This window comes from Myotis yumanensis, unplaced genomic scaffold (genome assembly GCF_028538775.1).
Source record: "Myotis yumanensis isolate MYYU_CA2020_CCGP unplaced genomic scaffold, mMyoYum1.0.hap1 SCAF_6, whole genome shotgun sequence".
NCBI lineage: Eukaryota > Metazoa > Chordata > Mammalia > Chiroptera > Vespertilionidae > Myotis > Myotis yumanensis.
The window spans coordinates 91,516,325-91,531,091 of NW_027223757.1; the positions used below are offsets into that span (position 1 = coordinate 91,516,325).

At 42.3% G+C, this 14,767-nt stretch overlaps 1 protein-coding gene across 4 annotated transcripts in view; it reads left to right on the forward strand.

The window, feature by feature from the left end:
* Positions 1 to 14,767, forward strand: part of FKBP5 (FKBP prolyl isomerase 5) — a 111,264-nt gene that overhangs the window by 83,351 nt on the left and 13,146 nt on the right. For all 4 annotated transcript variants that reach the window (XM_070418708.1, XM_070418706.1, XM_070418707.1 and 1 more), the window contains 2 exons: positions 8,085 to 8,241; positions 13,558 to 13,648. In XM_070418708.1, coding sequence (XP_070274809.1) covers positions 8,085 to 8,241; positions 13,558 to 13,648 — 248 coding nt within the window. The remainder of the gene's footprint in view (positions 1 to 8,084; positions 8,242 to 13,557; positions 13,649 to 14,767) is intronic.

The window sequence follows — 14,767 nt, forward strand, 5'->3', positions numbered from 1 at the left end:
ATATACTCTCTGAGGCTATAATACCTCCTCTTATCTAACATTCCAGATAGCATCAGTATTAAAGATGGTGGTTTTATATATACATACAAACTGGGGGACAAGGGGGCACACACAGATAGTTTATCAGTTTTAGATTTTATGGTACTATATGTAGTGCTTGCTCAGGTCCAACTTAGAAGAGTGCGATTTACCAGAAACAAACATTTTGGTTCTATCATTTATTGTCTTAGGCCAGCTGCAATGAATGTGGGTTTTTTTGTTTTTGCTTTCTTAATTATGCCTTCACTATCATTTGACTTGAACTTGTCTTTTTTGTTTGTTTGCTTCACTTACCTTTCCCAACATGTTTATTAGTAGCCAATCTTTTTTTCCTAATATCATCGGATATCACATGTAAGGAGAACTTCTGGAGTTATTTGTAAAATTTTTATATCTAATACATGCATCGAGCCCCAAACCAGGCCTGGGACGTGACACACAGGCAGGAGTCCTTGCAGTCTCTGCATTTCCTGTTTTGAAAACACATTTAAACTTGATCAACCAAAAACCACAATGAATGTACTGATAGTTTCCTCCCCCACAAATGTACTCTCCTTTAGGGAGGAAGATACTTCTAACAATAAACCTCAGACAAAAAGATTTGTCAACTCAGTTGTGAGCTACTAAGGTATCTCAATACTTGAAGAATCCCACAGTACACGGGGGCTGAACCTCACTGCTCACTCAGCAAATCTGTCAGGAAAAGTGTCATCGCATTCATCTAAATTCAATTTCTTGGGCAGATTTAAAAATATTTAACGCAAACTTTTCAGAACCCTCAACTTTAGAAACATCAGCATTTACTCTAGTAAAAATATCTTTACTTCTAGTATATGTATACATTTGAAAATAATAAAGTTGAATTTATTTTTCAGATATTTTCCAATTCAAAAGAACTTTCAATGTGTTGCAAGTTGATTACGTTTTATCTAGAGCAGCGGTTCTCAACCTGTGGGTCGCGACCCCTTTGGCAGTCGAACGACCCTTTCACGGGTCGCCTAAGACCATCCTGCATATCAGATATTTACATTACGATTCATAACAGTAGCAACATTACAGTTATGAAGTAGCAACGAAAATAATTTTATGGTTGGGTCACAACATGAGGAACTGTATTTAAAGGGCCAGAAGGTTGAGAACCACTGATCTAGAGCGTTCCAAAAGTTTGTGGAATAGAACCATCAGCATTTATGAGTATGGGACAAAGAGCAAAATTCCTATATGCCAGCTGTACCCTGAAAGTCAAACCTTTTCTAGTTTGGCCAAGCTTCGACTCCATCCTAAGTCTGCAGTGGGAACAAATCAGGATGCTATTAATCCTAGTGAATTAGAAAGGCATAAATGTCCATGAGATATTGTGGCTCCTCGTGTCAAAGGAACTGGTGTCTTCAGGGTTTCTCTCATTTCTCAGGCCCAGGCTAAAAAGTAACTGATCAAATGATTAACTATGGGAATTACCTTTGAAACTGATTTGTGGCCTATATTGAGAGTTATATTATTGGGTCACAGAACCATAGAATTTTAGAGCTTCACAGGACCTGAAATCATGTAGTTCAAAAATAGAGTAAGTTGGAATTAAATTTGTATTTGGAAAATAGTTGTTTCATGGAATGACTATAACAGAATGAGTGATTTTTTTAAAGTCTCTAACGCAAGTTATTGATGTACAGTAGAGCAACCAGTAAAAAAAAAAAAAGTAAGCATTTTAGGAAATCGTTACATTTTAATCTGGGCCATTAGATTACAGAAGTAGGAATAAAGAATTTTCTTATGAAAGACAAGATATTATATTGTTGTGCAATAATACAAGCAATTGATTTTTTCTTATTGAGTCAAAGATCTAAATGGTAAGGAATGAATAACCCTTACTATTAAAAAAAAAAAAGTAGTTGAAAGTTTGAGAGTATTGCTTATCCTGCGGGGTGGAGAGAGTCTAATCAATTAAGAAAAAAATACATGCATTTTTCTTATTTTGTCTTGGAAAAACCATAAAAGCCCCTTGTCTAATATAAAATTACCCTCAAAATGAGCTGAGTGTGTGAGTGGAGTGGGGAATTGGGCCCCAAGAAATTGACCTCTTCAGCTTAACATTTTAGAGGCAATGGTTAAGTAATTTGGTTTGTGATGGTATAGTAGAGTACTTATTGTCACACTTTACATTTATTTCTCCACCAAGGGATATGGCTATGTTAGTTGTTGATGATGTTGCCATTGTGTTTTCCATTTTTATTCAAATACTAGAGGCCTGGTGCACAGATTCGTGCACCGGTGGGGTCCCTTGGCCTGGCCTGTGGACATTCCCCGAAGGGTCCTGGATTGCAAGAGGGCTCAGGCCAGCTGCAATGAATGTGGCCTCACTGGTGCACAATTGGGGCCAGGGAGGTACCGTGGGAGGTTCGCCGGCTGGGGAGGATCCGCTGGAGGGCTCCAAGGCGTGTCCGGCCTGTCTCACCCAGTCCCCATTGGCCAGACCCCAGTAGCAAGCTAACCTACTGGTCAGAGCGTCTGCACCCTGGTGGTCAGTGTGCATCATAGCTACCAGTCGAATGGTCACTTAGGCTTTTATATATATAGATATATCTATAATAATAAGAATGTAATATGTAAATCGACTTAATGACCAAACAACAGAACGACTGTCTGGATGACCTTCCGGAAACCACACTATTATATACACTGGCACCAGGCCAGCCAAGGCTGGTGCAGTGTGATTGGTCAGGGTGCCCCACCATCGCCCTGCAAAGGGAGGCCGAGGCCACCCTCTGCGGGGCGATCAATGGGGGGACTCCGCAATTGATTGCCCCAGAGGGAGGCCCAGACCACCAGCCAGTGGGGCGATCAATGGGAGGGGGCTTTGTGATCACCCCAAAGAGGGAGGCCCAGGCCATCTTCTGTGCGGCGATTGAGCGCAGAGCCCTGGCCAGGTGGGCGGGACCTCCCTCTGTTGGATGATTGATCACGGAGCCCTGTGATCAATTGCCCCAAAGAGGGAGGCCTAGGCTACCAGGCTGGCAGCAGGTGGGCGGGGCCTCCCTCTGCAGGGTGATTGATCTGGTGGCCCCATGATAGATCGCCCCACAGAGGGAGGCCCAGGCCAGCCAAAGCGATCACACCCCACAGATGGCAAGCAGTGGCAGCGGCAGAGGTGGGTCCAGCTGCCAGCATCTGGGGGAAGGAGAACCCCAATAGGCCCTGATCGCTGGCCAGGCCTACGGACCCTACCTGAAGGGTCCCAGGTTGGGAGAGGGTGCAGGCCAGGCTGAGGGACAACGCCCCCCTGCACAAATTTTGTGCACCGGACCTCTAGTATATACCAAGTGTACCGGTTAATAATGCAGATTTTTTTCAGTAGATGGAGTATGCATATGTTGGTATATATGCGATTTGATTTGTATGCTGTTTTGTTATATTGACAGCAAGCTTCAAAACTTCATATGTCAAATTTGCTGAAGGTGTTGACATCATAGATATTTTTACACTTAAAAATGTCGAATTTCGCCCTAACTGGTTTGGCTCAGCTGATAGAGCTTCGGCCTGCAGACTCAAGGGTCCCAGGTTCGATTCCAGTCAAGGACATGTACCTTGGTTGCGGGCACATCCCCAGTGGGGAGTGTGCAGGAGCCAGCTGATTGATGTTTCTCTCTCATCGATGTTTCTAACTCTCTATCCCTCTCCCTTCCTCTCTATAAAAAATCAATAAAATATATTTTTTTAAAAAAATTTTAAAAATGTCAAATTTCATGCCAAAAGATCAGATCCTGATCAGTTCCTAACCAGAACTCCGACCAGAACTTTGGCTGGAGATCCTGGCTAGAGGTCCTGACTAGGCTGCTGATCAACTGAAGGCTGTCTTCGTGTCATTCCTTCTTTGCCGACTCCGTCCACACCTTTGGGGACCCCTGGACCCGCTGGGATTGGACCCCAGCACTGGCGCCCAACGTGGGGCATCAAGGCAGTCAAGAGAGTAATCAATAATGAAGAGGCTGCCGATATCCTAATCAAACAACTGGCTTTTGAAAATGCTAATAATACCTGTCAGGCTTGGAGAAACCAAGATGGCGGCATAGGTAAACACGGGAGTTTGCTGCCTCGAACAACCACTTCAAAAATACAACTAAAAGACGGAACGGACATCATCCAGAACCACAGGAAAGCTGGCTGAGTGGATGTTCTACAACTAGGAGGAAAGAGAAAAGCATACCGAGGCTCAGAGGAGGCGCAGTGCTGAAGTAAAATACTAAGGTTCGGAGTGCATGTGGAGCGGGCTGGAGGCTGAGGGCGCGGTTGTTTTCAATCGGGAGGGAGTCTCAGGCTCTGAGCTCCAGTTCCGGGCGAGTCTCTAAGGACCCAGACTCATACGGGAGAAGCGGGACTGTCTGGCATCGCTCAGAACCCTAGGGCAGCTTTCTCTCCGTGGGGCTTGCAGCGACTACTGGGACACTGAGAAGCAGAGCCTCTGAGGGCAAGACTGAGAGCAGCCATAATTGCTAATCCCGCCCTGTTGATCCCGTGGGACCCGCCCCGCCCAAGCCCTGCAGGGAGGCTTTTGCTGGATAGCCTCAGGCAAAGGCTAGATTAGCACCTCCCTAGAGATCCAGGAGCCAGGAAGCCCAGAGGTCAGAGTGGGACCATCCAGCTTTAAGCTCCGTGGAACCATAAAAGACACACTCAGGAGGCAGACTCAGTGAGCACCAAAGCCCCATCAAAGCAAGTCTAGCCCCAGAGGGGTGTCTCCAGCACAGAAGCTCTCCCACCGCAGACACAGCTGATTCTCACAGCCAATTGACCTGGAGGTCAATTCCTCACAGTGATAACTACAACAATCAAGGCTTAACCACAACAAGACTGTGCACAAAGCCCACAAGGGGGTGCACCAAGAGTGTCTACCTTAGGTAATTGGGACACTTAGCACAGAAAGGCACTCTATCGACACGGCGAAGCATAAAAAAATGCCGAGACAAAGAAACAGGACACAAACGACAGAATTAGAGGAAAGCAAACTGTTGGATATAGAGTTCAAAACCACACTTTTAAGGTCTTTAAAGAACTGTTTAGAAGCCCTCGAAAAGACTGGTAAGACCGCCGATAAATGTAGTGAGATCCTCAAGAAATCTAATGAGACCCTCGATGTTGTGATAAAGGACCAACTAGAAATTAAGCATACACTGACTGAAATAAAGAATATTATACAGACTCCCAACAGCAGACCAGAGGGTTGCAAGGATCAAGTCAAAGATTTGAAATACGAAGAAGCAAAAAACACCCAACCGGAAAAGCAAAATGAAAAAAGAATCCGAAAATATGAAGATAGTGTAAGGAGCCTCTGGGACAGCTTCAAGCGTACCAACATCCGAATTATAGGGGTGCCAGAAGATGAGAGAGAGCAAGATATTGAAAACCTATTTGAAGAAATAATGACAGAAAACTTCCCCTACCTGGTGAAAGGAATAGACTTCCAAGTCCAGGAAGCGCAGAGAACCCCAAACAAAAGGAATCCAAAGAGGACCACACCGAGACACATCATCATTAAAATGCCAAGAGCAAAAGACAAAGAGAGAATCCTAAAAGCAGCAAGAGAAAGAAAATCAGTTACCTACAAGGGAGTACCCATACGACTGTCAGCTGATTTCTCAACAGAAACTTTGCAGGCCAGAAGGGAATGGCAAGAAATATTCAAAGTGATGAATACCAAGAACCTACAACCAAGACTACTTTATCCAGCAAAGCTATCATTCAGAAGTGAAGGCCAGATAAAGAGCTTCACAGATAAGAAAAAGCTAAAGGAGTTCATCACCACCAAACCAGTATTATATGAAATGCTGAAAGGTATCCTGTAAGAAGAGGAAGAAGAAGAAAAAGGTAAAGATACAAATTATGAACAACAAATGCACATCTATCAACAAGTGAATCTAAAAATCAAGTGAATAAATAATCTGATGAACTGGTGATTGTAATAGAATCAGGGACATAGAAAGGGAATGGACTGACTATTCTTGGGGGGGGGGAGAAAGGGGTGTGGGGGTGAGTGAAGAGATTAGACAACAATCGTGCACCTATGGATGAGGACAGTGGGTGGGGAGTGAGGGCAGAGGGTGGGGTTGGAACTGGGTGGAGGGGAGTTATGGTGGGAAAAAAGAGTAACTAATGTAATAATCTGAACAATAAAGATTTAATTAAAAAAAAAAAAAATTTCATGCCAAAAAAAGAGGATTTGCGGAAAGTTTTAATTCATTACTTTATTTTGAAGAAAAGTGCTACTGAAAGCTACCGTATACTTCGGGAAGCTTATGGTAAACATGCTCCATATCAAGATACTGTGAACGCTGGTTTAAACACTTTAAAAGTGATGATTTCGATGTGAAAGACAAAGAACATCCAGGTCAACCGAAAAAGTTTGAAGACCAACAATTTCAAGCATTATTGGATGAAGATGCGTGTCAAACTCAAAAACAACTTGCAGAAAGATTAAACGTTGCTCAGCAAACAATTTCCTTTTGTTTACAAGCAATGGGAAAGATTTTAAACGAAGAAAAATGGGTGCCACACCAACTGAATGAAAGACAAATGGAAAACTGAAAAGTCATCAGAAAAATGTTGCTTCAACGGCATGAAAGAAAGTCATTTTTGCATCAAATTGTGACTGGCGATGAAAAGTGGATTTATTTTGAGAATCCCAAATGCACAAAATCATGGGTTGATCCTGGTCAACCATCAACATCGACTGCAAGGCCAAATCGCGTCGGAAAGAAGACAATGCTCTGCGTTTGGTCGAATCAGGAAGGTGTGGTGTATTATGAGCTTCTTAAACCAGGTGAAACCGTTAATACTGATGCTACCAACAACAAATAATCAATTTAAACCACACTTTGATCGTGAAACGACCAGAATGGGCCAGAAGACACGGCAAAGTCATTTTGCTTCATGATGACGCACCATCACACACTTCAAAACCAGTTAAAGACATGTTAAAAGATCTTGCCTGGGAAGTATTAACCCACCTGCCGTATTCACCAGACCTTGCTCCTTCAGATTACCACTTGCTCTGATCGATGGCATATGTACTTTCTGAGCAGCACTTCAAAACATACGAAGAAGTGGAAAATTGGGTCCCTGAATGGTTTGCCTCAAAACAAGAAAAGTTCTATTGGGACAGTATCCACAAATTACCTGAAAGATGGGGGAAATGTATAGCTAGCGATGGACATTACTTTGAATAAAGCACTTTTGATGTTTCTCTTGAAATTATTGTGTTTTCTTTGATTACAAAATCCGCCATTATTAACCAATACACCTTGGGAAATGGTCATTCAGTTTTTCATCCTAGTATCCAAAGCAAGGTACAGTTCCAAATGTTTAAGCCATTACATATTTGATATTAAATTGGTGTCATTTTGATAATTATTCATTAATATAGTATTTCTTGATCCTCTGAGGAAACCTCTGCCATTTAGTAGGTTTCAATTAAACCTATTTTCCATACTTTTCTTATTCACTAAGCTATCATATTGATATATCGAAGTTTAAGCTTAAAACAGGAAGAAACATGATTGCTCTTAAATTTCAGAATGAATAGACTAAGCTTCCACAATACATACCATTATATCTCTAGATCAGTGGTTCTCAACCTTTCTAATGCTGCGACCCTTTAATACAGTTCCTCATGATGTGGTGACCCCCAATCATAAAATTATTATTTTTGTTTTTCATAAAATTATTTTCGTTGCTACTTCATAACTGTAATTTTGCTACTGTTATGAATCATAATGTAAATATCTGATATGCAGGATGTATTTTCATTGTTACAAATTGAACATAATTAAAGCTTAGTGATTAATCACAAAACAATATGTAATTATATATGTGTTTTCCGATGGTTTTAGGCAACTCCTGTGAAAGGGTTGTTCGACCCCCAAAGGGGTCTCGACCCACAGGTTGAGAACCTCTGCTCTAGATGAAGTGAGAAGGGGAAACACTCATTTATCACTTCCCTAAGTTCGCCAGTCCTAAGGAACAGCTTGGTTGACTGCCTGTCTCCTCTCCCTCAGTCCACCTGGAAGGCCGCTGTGGTGAAAGGATGTTTGATTGCAGAGATGTGGTTTTCACTGTTGGCGAAGGAGAAGACCACGACATTCCAATCGGAATTGACAAAGCCCTGGAGAAAATGCAGCGGGAAGAACAATGTATTTTATGTCTTGGACCACGGTAAGCAGCATACCAGTTCAGTGCACAGTGACATTGTCTAAAGAACAGGGATATGCTTGCTTGTTCGGTCAACATTTGATATTTTCAGTGAAGTTAATGCTAACAGAAACAATTAAATCAAGTTATAGTTAGTGATGGAGTGAATTACTGGGCCTTATATAACCAAGGTTTATGGACCTGTTTACTTCATTGATGTGTGTTAATAGGACTGGCAGACAAGTTTTGCTTTTTTGTATATTTGTTTTGCTTGCCATATTGCCAAGACAGGAAGCTATTGGAACTTCTCATGTGATCCTCTTGCCCCCTGTTCCCTTTTCTCCAAATGAGGCAGTAAAACATGGTGGGTTGGAAGTAGAAGCAACATTTGGATGACTTATTACCACTTGAATTTGTGCCACCTGTTCTTATACAGAGTCCCTGAAAAAAAAACAAATGCTCTTCCTGGACCTAAAGGCAGCGGAGATGACTCATTTTTGCCTAAATTTTTTCCATCATAAGGAGACCCATTAGCACTTCCAAGCTTAGAACTATCAGACACTTACAGTCTCTCTTGTGAAAACATGTTTGGTATTATTTTTAGATCTAAAATTATACCATGGACCCAACCCTTCTATCTTGAGAAATGGGCCCTTGAGAGAAACCAGGGTATTTTGATTCTGTTTGCCTGTAAGTGCATCTGCTTATCTCATGTCTACTCCCTCTCTGGCTCTTTGGGTTTCAGTCAGTAGGATTTTGAGAAATTAAGAATCTTGATGAAATAGACTTACCAGTAGGTAATATTGCGCCTGTTGTACAATCGCTTGCCTTTGTGCAGCCTCAGTAGTAATCAGTGGCATATTTACCTTTGCCCTAACACTTGGGCCATGATCCTATTTCTCAAGTGATGTTTTAACCATGCCACTACTCACTTGAAAACCCTTCCAAAATGCTCACCACCTTGAACCTTGTTACAGCTTTCACTGGGGGCACCTTTTATTTAATACCTTCTTTTCCTCTGTCATATTCCTTTCTTCACTACTGGATTCCCACTTCAGTGTCTTTTACTTATATTTACATAATATTTGTAGTTCACCCTTAGGTGAACCTATTTCTTTCTTTCTATAATGAATTTTTTTTTAAATCAAGCAATGCATGGAAAAGGTTTTCTCCCCCATATCTAAATAATATCTAATGTTTTTTAATCTGGCATTCCAAAATTACAGTAGTTCTAGATTTCTATAAAGAGTGTTATTTATGTCCCATGTATCTTTTCAGATTTCAGTTCCTAGAGGATAAGTTCTTTATACACTGTAAGCATATGATATCATTTGAATCCATTTGTTATATTTTAAACTGGCTGACAAGGCACTTGTAGAGGCAGATGTCTCAAGTTTAATGGCAGAGAGAAACAAAATCTCATAAAGTTGTGGAGAACTAAATAAGATAATGCATGTAAAGAACTTAGCACTAAGTGCCTGACACAGATAAACCCCTCAAAAGGAATATGTTGTTATTTTTCTCTTCAAGATGTCAGTATGTTGAGTTACTTAAAGGCCTGCTGTGCAAAAGGAGACTGTTTACACGTGCACTGCGTGGCATTATCCCCGTATGCAGAAAACCCCACGCACCAGGCCTGTGCACCAGTGCAGTGGCACTTGAGTGTTGTAATGTGGCTGTTGCAAATACGTGCTCTGTGTTACTTCTTGTCACCTATAGTGCCTTCTCTAAAGATTTCCAGGGCATACCTTCTCCTCCATTCCGATAGACTATTTGACGGGGTGTTTCCATAAGAAGTTTATAAAACACTTCCAAAGAACCTATTTTCTCTCTTCTCATCAGGACAGTATCTTGTATATTGTTTTAAATACTGTGAATATTCAACTTTTTCATTTTAGTGTAAAGGTGGCTAGTTTTAACTTTTTCCTTATGTTTCTGTCCTGCACCAACCCCAAACAAAAACAGTCTGTGTCAAAAACTAAACCATTTTCTGGGAACACACAGAGTCTGAATTTAAATCCCGGCTCTACACTCCTCTTTGTGTGACTCTCAGGAAGCACTTCTCTCTGAGCCTCAGTTTCTTTGTCTATAAAAAGGCAGCAATTGGTAAGAACTTATGGCATAAGTGCTTATATGCACATAAAGGCTAATGGTCATTAATAGTCATTATTCGTATCTCAGCTGTCTGCAGGCAACTATTCAAGAACATTAATGTCATCTACATTGTTTTACTTTATTACTAACTTAATTATATTTTAAAACTATAATTAAAGCCCTGACCGGTTTGGCTCAGCGGATAGAGCATCGGCCTGCGGACTCAAGGGTCCCAGGTTCGATTCCGGTCAAGGGCATGTGCCTTGGTTGCGGGCACATCCCCAGGAGGGGGCGTGCAGGAGGAGCTGATCGATGTTTCTAACTCTCTATCCCTTTTCCCTCCTCTCTGTAGAAAATCAATAAAATATATTTTTAAAAAAACTATAATTAAAGACTGCAAATTAATCCCTGCTTGTTTGTATGTTTATGTACTTGTATATGCATGTGGGAGCAAATACATATAAAGGTATATCAATAAGTACTACAAATTGTTACATGAATAATATACAAAAAGAGTAAAATTAGAATTGGGATATTTAAAAATATATATTATGAATGCTCCCCTGGGTACCATTTTATGTGTATCTCAGAGATTCTGACATATACTATTTCCTTTGTTATTCTTTTCTACACATATTATCATATTTATTTGAAGTACCCCTGCATCAGTTTTCTTAAGATTAAGATTTTAACATCTCTAGCCAGGAGGACTTTTTCCTTCTGACATTTAAAAAATGTATTTTTATTGAATTGTGATCCAAGAATATTATATTTATTATTTATTTTTATTTATTTGGGATTTATTAAAGTTTGCTTTGTGGCCTTTCCAATTCACCAAATAGAAGTATATTTTTTCCAGTGTTATTGAAAAATAATTGGCATACATTAAGTTTAAGGCAAACAGCATGATGGTTTGAATTACATATATTGTGAAATATGTTCCACTAACATCCATATTCTCATATAGATACAATAAAAGAAAAAGAAGAAAAAAACACATTAATAACGAATTCCTTCTGTTACTGTAGCCCAGCTTGTCTGTTGGTTAAGTCCTAGAATCCCATTTGTGGTGTCTGTCTTCAGGGAGAAGCGTTTCTGTGCCTGGTGTCCTAGCCTGCCAGGCTGGTGTAGAGTCAGGCAGACAGCTTTCTGTGTAACATGGCAGTCAGACTCAATGCTCCTCCCAGGCTCCACACTCATCGCCACAGAATCTCTTCATCTGAACCCAGGAGAGGTTATAGGAATAATGCCCTTCCCCAGTCTTCCTTAATCCCACTGATAAAAACCAGGACAATTTGGTGTCCCCCTTGACCCTACCCCCACTCTGCCCACCATGAGACCTCTATTTGTGAGTTCCACTAAGGCAGCTTTTCTCATCCTCGGCACTATTGACATCTTGGGCTGGAAGTTTCTTGGTTGTGGGGGCTGACATGTGCATAGTAGTAGGATGTTCACCAGTTTCCCTGGCCTATACCCACTGGATGCCTATACCCCCTTCCTCTGTGTGATAAACCCATCTTCAGACATTGCCAAATATCCCTGAGGTGGGAGGATTAAATCTACCCCTGTTGAGAGCCAATGGTCTGAGGCGCGTGCCAGGTCATCTGTTGAATTTGTACCTGTGTAGCACAGGGCTCCAAATATAACATGCTGTCGGTAAACACGCTCAGCAAGGACTCTCCCTCCAGCCCAGTTCCCAGCAGTTACGGAATGTTCTTTATTTACCAGATGGCAGGAACACAATAGCAGTTACATAGGTCTAGGAGCTCAGGTAGAGAACTGGTCACCACCTCCTATAATTGGCCACTGGCAATTAACGTCCTCTTATTTCTTTGCTGAAGATACCCTTTGCCCTGCTATTATGACCACCACACCCCATTCCTACCAGCTCTCATGGCCTTGCTCTGGCTGCAGCTTTCCTTTACTTGTGTAACAGTGGAGGTGAGTGAGTAATCATTTTCTTCCGGGAAAATTTAGGCAAGGGGTAAAGAGAGTAGTGCAAGCAGCAGGATTTGTATATTCCCACTCTGGTCCTTTTGCCCCAGAGAAAATTCATTGGCATCGACCTGGTTTGGCATCTTTCAACCCATAGCCTGAACATTTGGGTTTACTAAGGTTTTCGCAATGTTCTTCCATATATTAAAGAGTAGTCTGGCTTGAAATACTAGTAGATGAGAACAGAATATATTCCAGTGCATGCTTTCCTAATATGCTGGGTGTTGTTCGAAACCCGGAGAGACCATTGAACCAGACAGACAAAGCTCCGTCAGCACTTCATTCTGGCAGATGTGTCCTCCCCAAATGCCTTGTATTTATTAATGTGATCTGAAAATCAAATTTATATGTCTGCAGTGATTTTGTCCAGATAGATTTTGGCTAAAAGTTGTAGCATTTAAAGTAAGAGCCACAGACCTGTAAGAATATTGCTTTCTCTCTTTTTCTTTTTTTCCAAGTATGTTTTCATTGATTTTTAGAGCGGGAGAGAGAGAAACATCAATCGTTTGCCTCCTGCATGCACCCTGACCAGGGATCAAACCCGCAACCCCTCAGTATACGGGACGTTCAACCAACTGAGCCACACCAGCCAGGGGGAAAGTATGTCTTTTATGGGGGTTAGAACTTGCTAGGGCTGTTCTTTTTGGTGGTATATTAGTTATGTCACTTGTGTTTTCTAGTGTGCTCTTTAAAACTATTGAATAAATACTGTGAAAATGTATTTTTCCCCCTGCTATGTGAGCCTTCCCTCCCGTTCATCTGCCTGGAAGTGGTGCTGTTTGATAGAGACAGCACTTCAGAGTTGAAAGCTTCTTAAAGCCTCTAATGCACAGCGCTGTGGGCACAGCACTGTGACAACAGTGCTGTCTTCTCGCCCTCCTGCTGATGAGGCCTCGGGGAGGGTCTAATAGCCAAATGAAGGCTGTTTTATCAAAAGAACTCAATAGAAAATCAAGCAGAGAAAAGGGCAGTGACATTAAGGCCACGTTAAGCAAGCTGTCCCGGGGAGAACAGGTGTCGCAATTGCACGGGGATGTGAAGAAGGAAGGAGGCTCAGTCTGGCCTGGTTCCTGAAGCCGCAGGGGCACCTGGCGGGTCTTCTGATCAGCATCTGGCTTGTCCTCAGGGTCTCTGGTCTGTGTAGTTTGCAGATGCTAGCTCTGCGCTCATGTGATGCCACAAAGTACCAAAGGAAATGCCTGGAAATATGCCAATTCTTATAAAGTTTTATTTTTCTACTCTCCATTTCAGATATGGTTTTGGAGAGGCAGGGAAGCCTAAATTTGGCATTGAACCTAATGCTGAGCTTATATATGAAGTTACACTTAAGAGCTTCGAAAAGGTGAGAAAATACCAACTTCTCTGAAATCATGGTATATTTCTTCTCTGCCCACTTCCTGTGAACTATAGAATGTATTTCTGGGTGGCGTAGGTCAGTGGTCTTACTTGCATGTTGTGTTGTCTGGGACCCCTGAGCCAGCATGGCTGACCCACAGCTCCGAAGCGCAGTGTTCAGAGTGTGTTCCTATGTGTCAGCCCTTTTTTTTCTTTTTTCTTTTTTTCTTTTTTGGGTAGAATCCAACACTTGTTCCCTATTTGTTCCTAGACTTGTTCTTTTTGTACTTTTTTCCTGGGTTGAAGACAAAAAGGTTCACGTTCTGCCAAGCCGCTCCTTGGAGGAGGGGCGCCGTTTTCCAGTGCTGAACGGATTGTACCCTTCTCAGGAGTGGTGAAGAGGCCCTCAGCGTGGCTCCAAGTTACTGTCCAAAAATGCAAGGCTTCATGGGCCACCAGGCTCTGTGACAAGGAACACAGGGACACCCTGCTAACCCCAGGCCTTTTCTTTTCATACCTGTCCAAGTAGAAAAAAAGAGTTCGTCAGTGGCCTTGAGGGCAGAAACAGTAGGCCTCTAGAGTATATTTCCATCTCCCTGCCCCTGGAAGCTCCCAGCAGCAGCCTCGCCGGACCAGCACAGAGCGTGTACCCAAGCTAGACATTCTGTGGAGTCCAGCTGAGTCCCTGTGCAGCAGTCACCAGAGCCCACCCCTCCCGAGAGCCCTCATTTGGTGTGCCTTTCTTACGCTCCAGGGCTCCCTCCAGCTTCTGTGCATTAAGCTTTGGACTGGAAACACGACACTATTTTTCACTAGATTCTGAAAGGAGACCATTGTCAGTCCAGTAGACCTGGAGCTTTGGGCTAAGAAAGACAGGGGAGGCCTGCTTTGGGATTCTCCCCTAGCAGTGATGCTGCTGGTCAAACCTCACACTCATGTTCCTCAAAGCAGACATGTTCTCATCATTGACCGTTGCTTCTTGTCACAGTACCTCTTTAGACGGCCTGCTAGCTCAGCACTGATCCTGCAGCTCTGCCTCCACATTGTTAGAGAGAGAACATCCCTTGCATATGGTTATGTGGGCGTTTGACTTTCCTCTTCCCATTTCAATGAAGTAGCTCCCTGT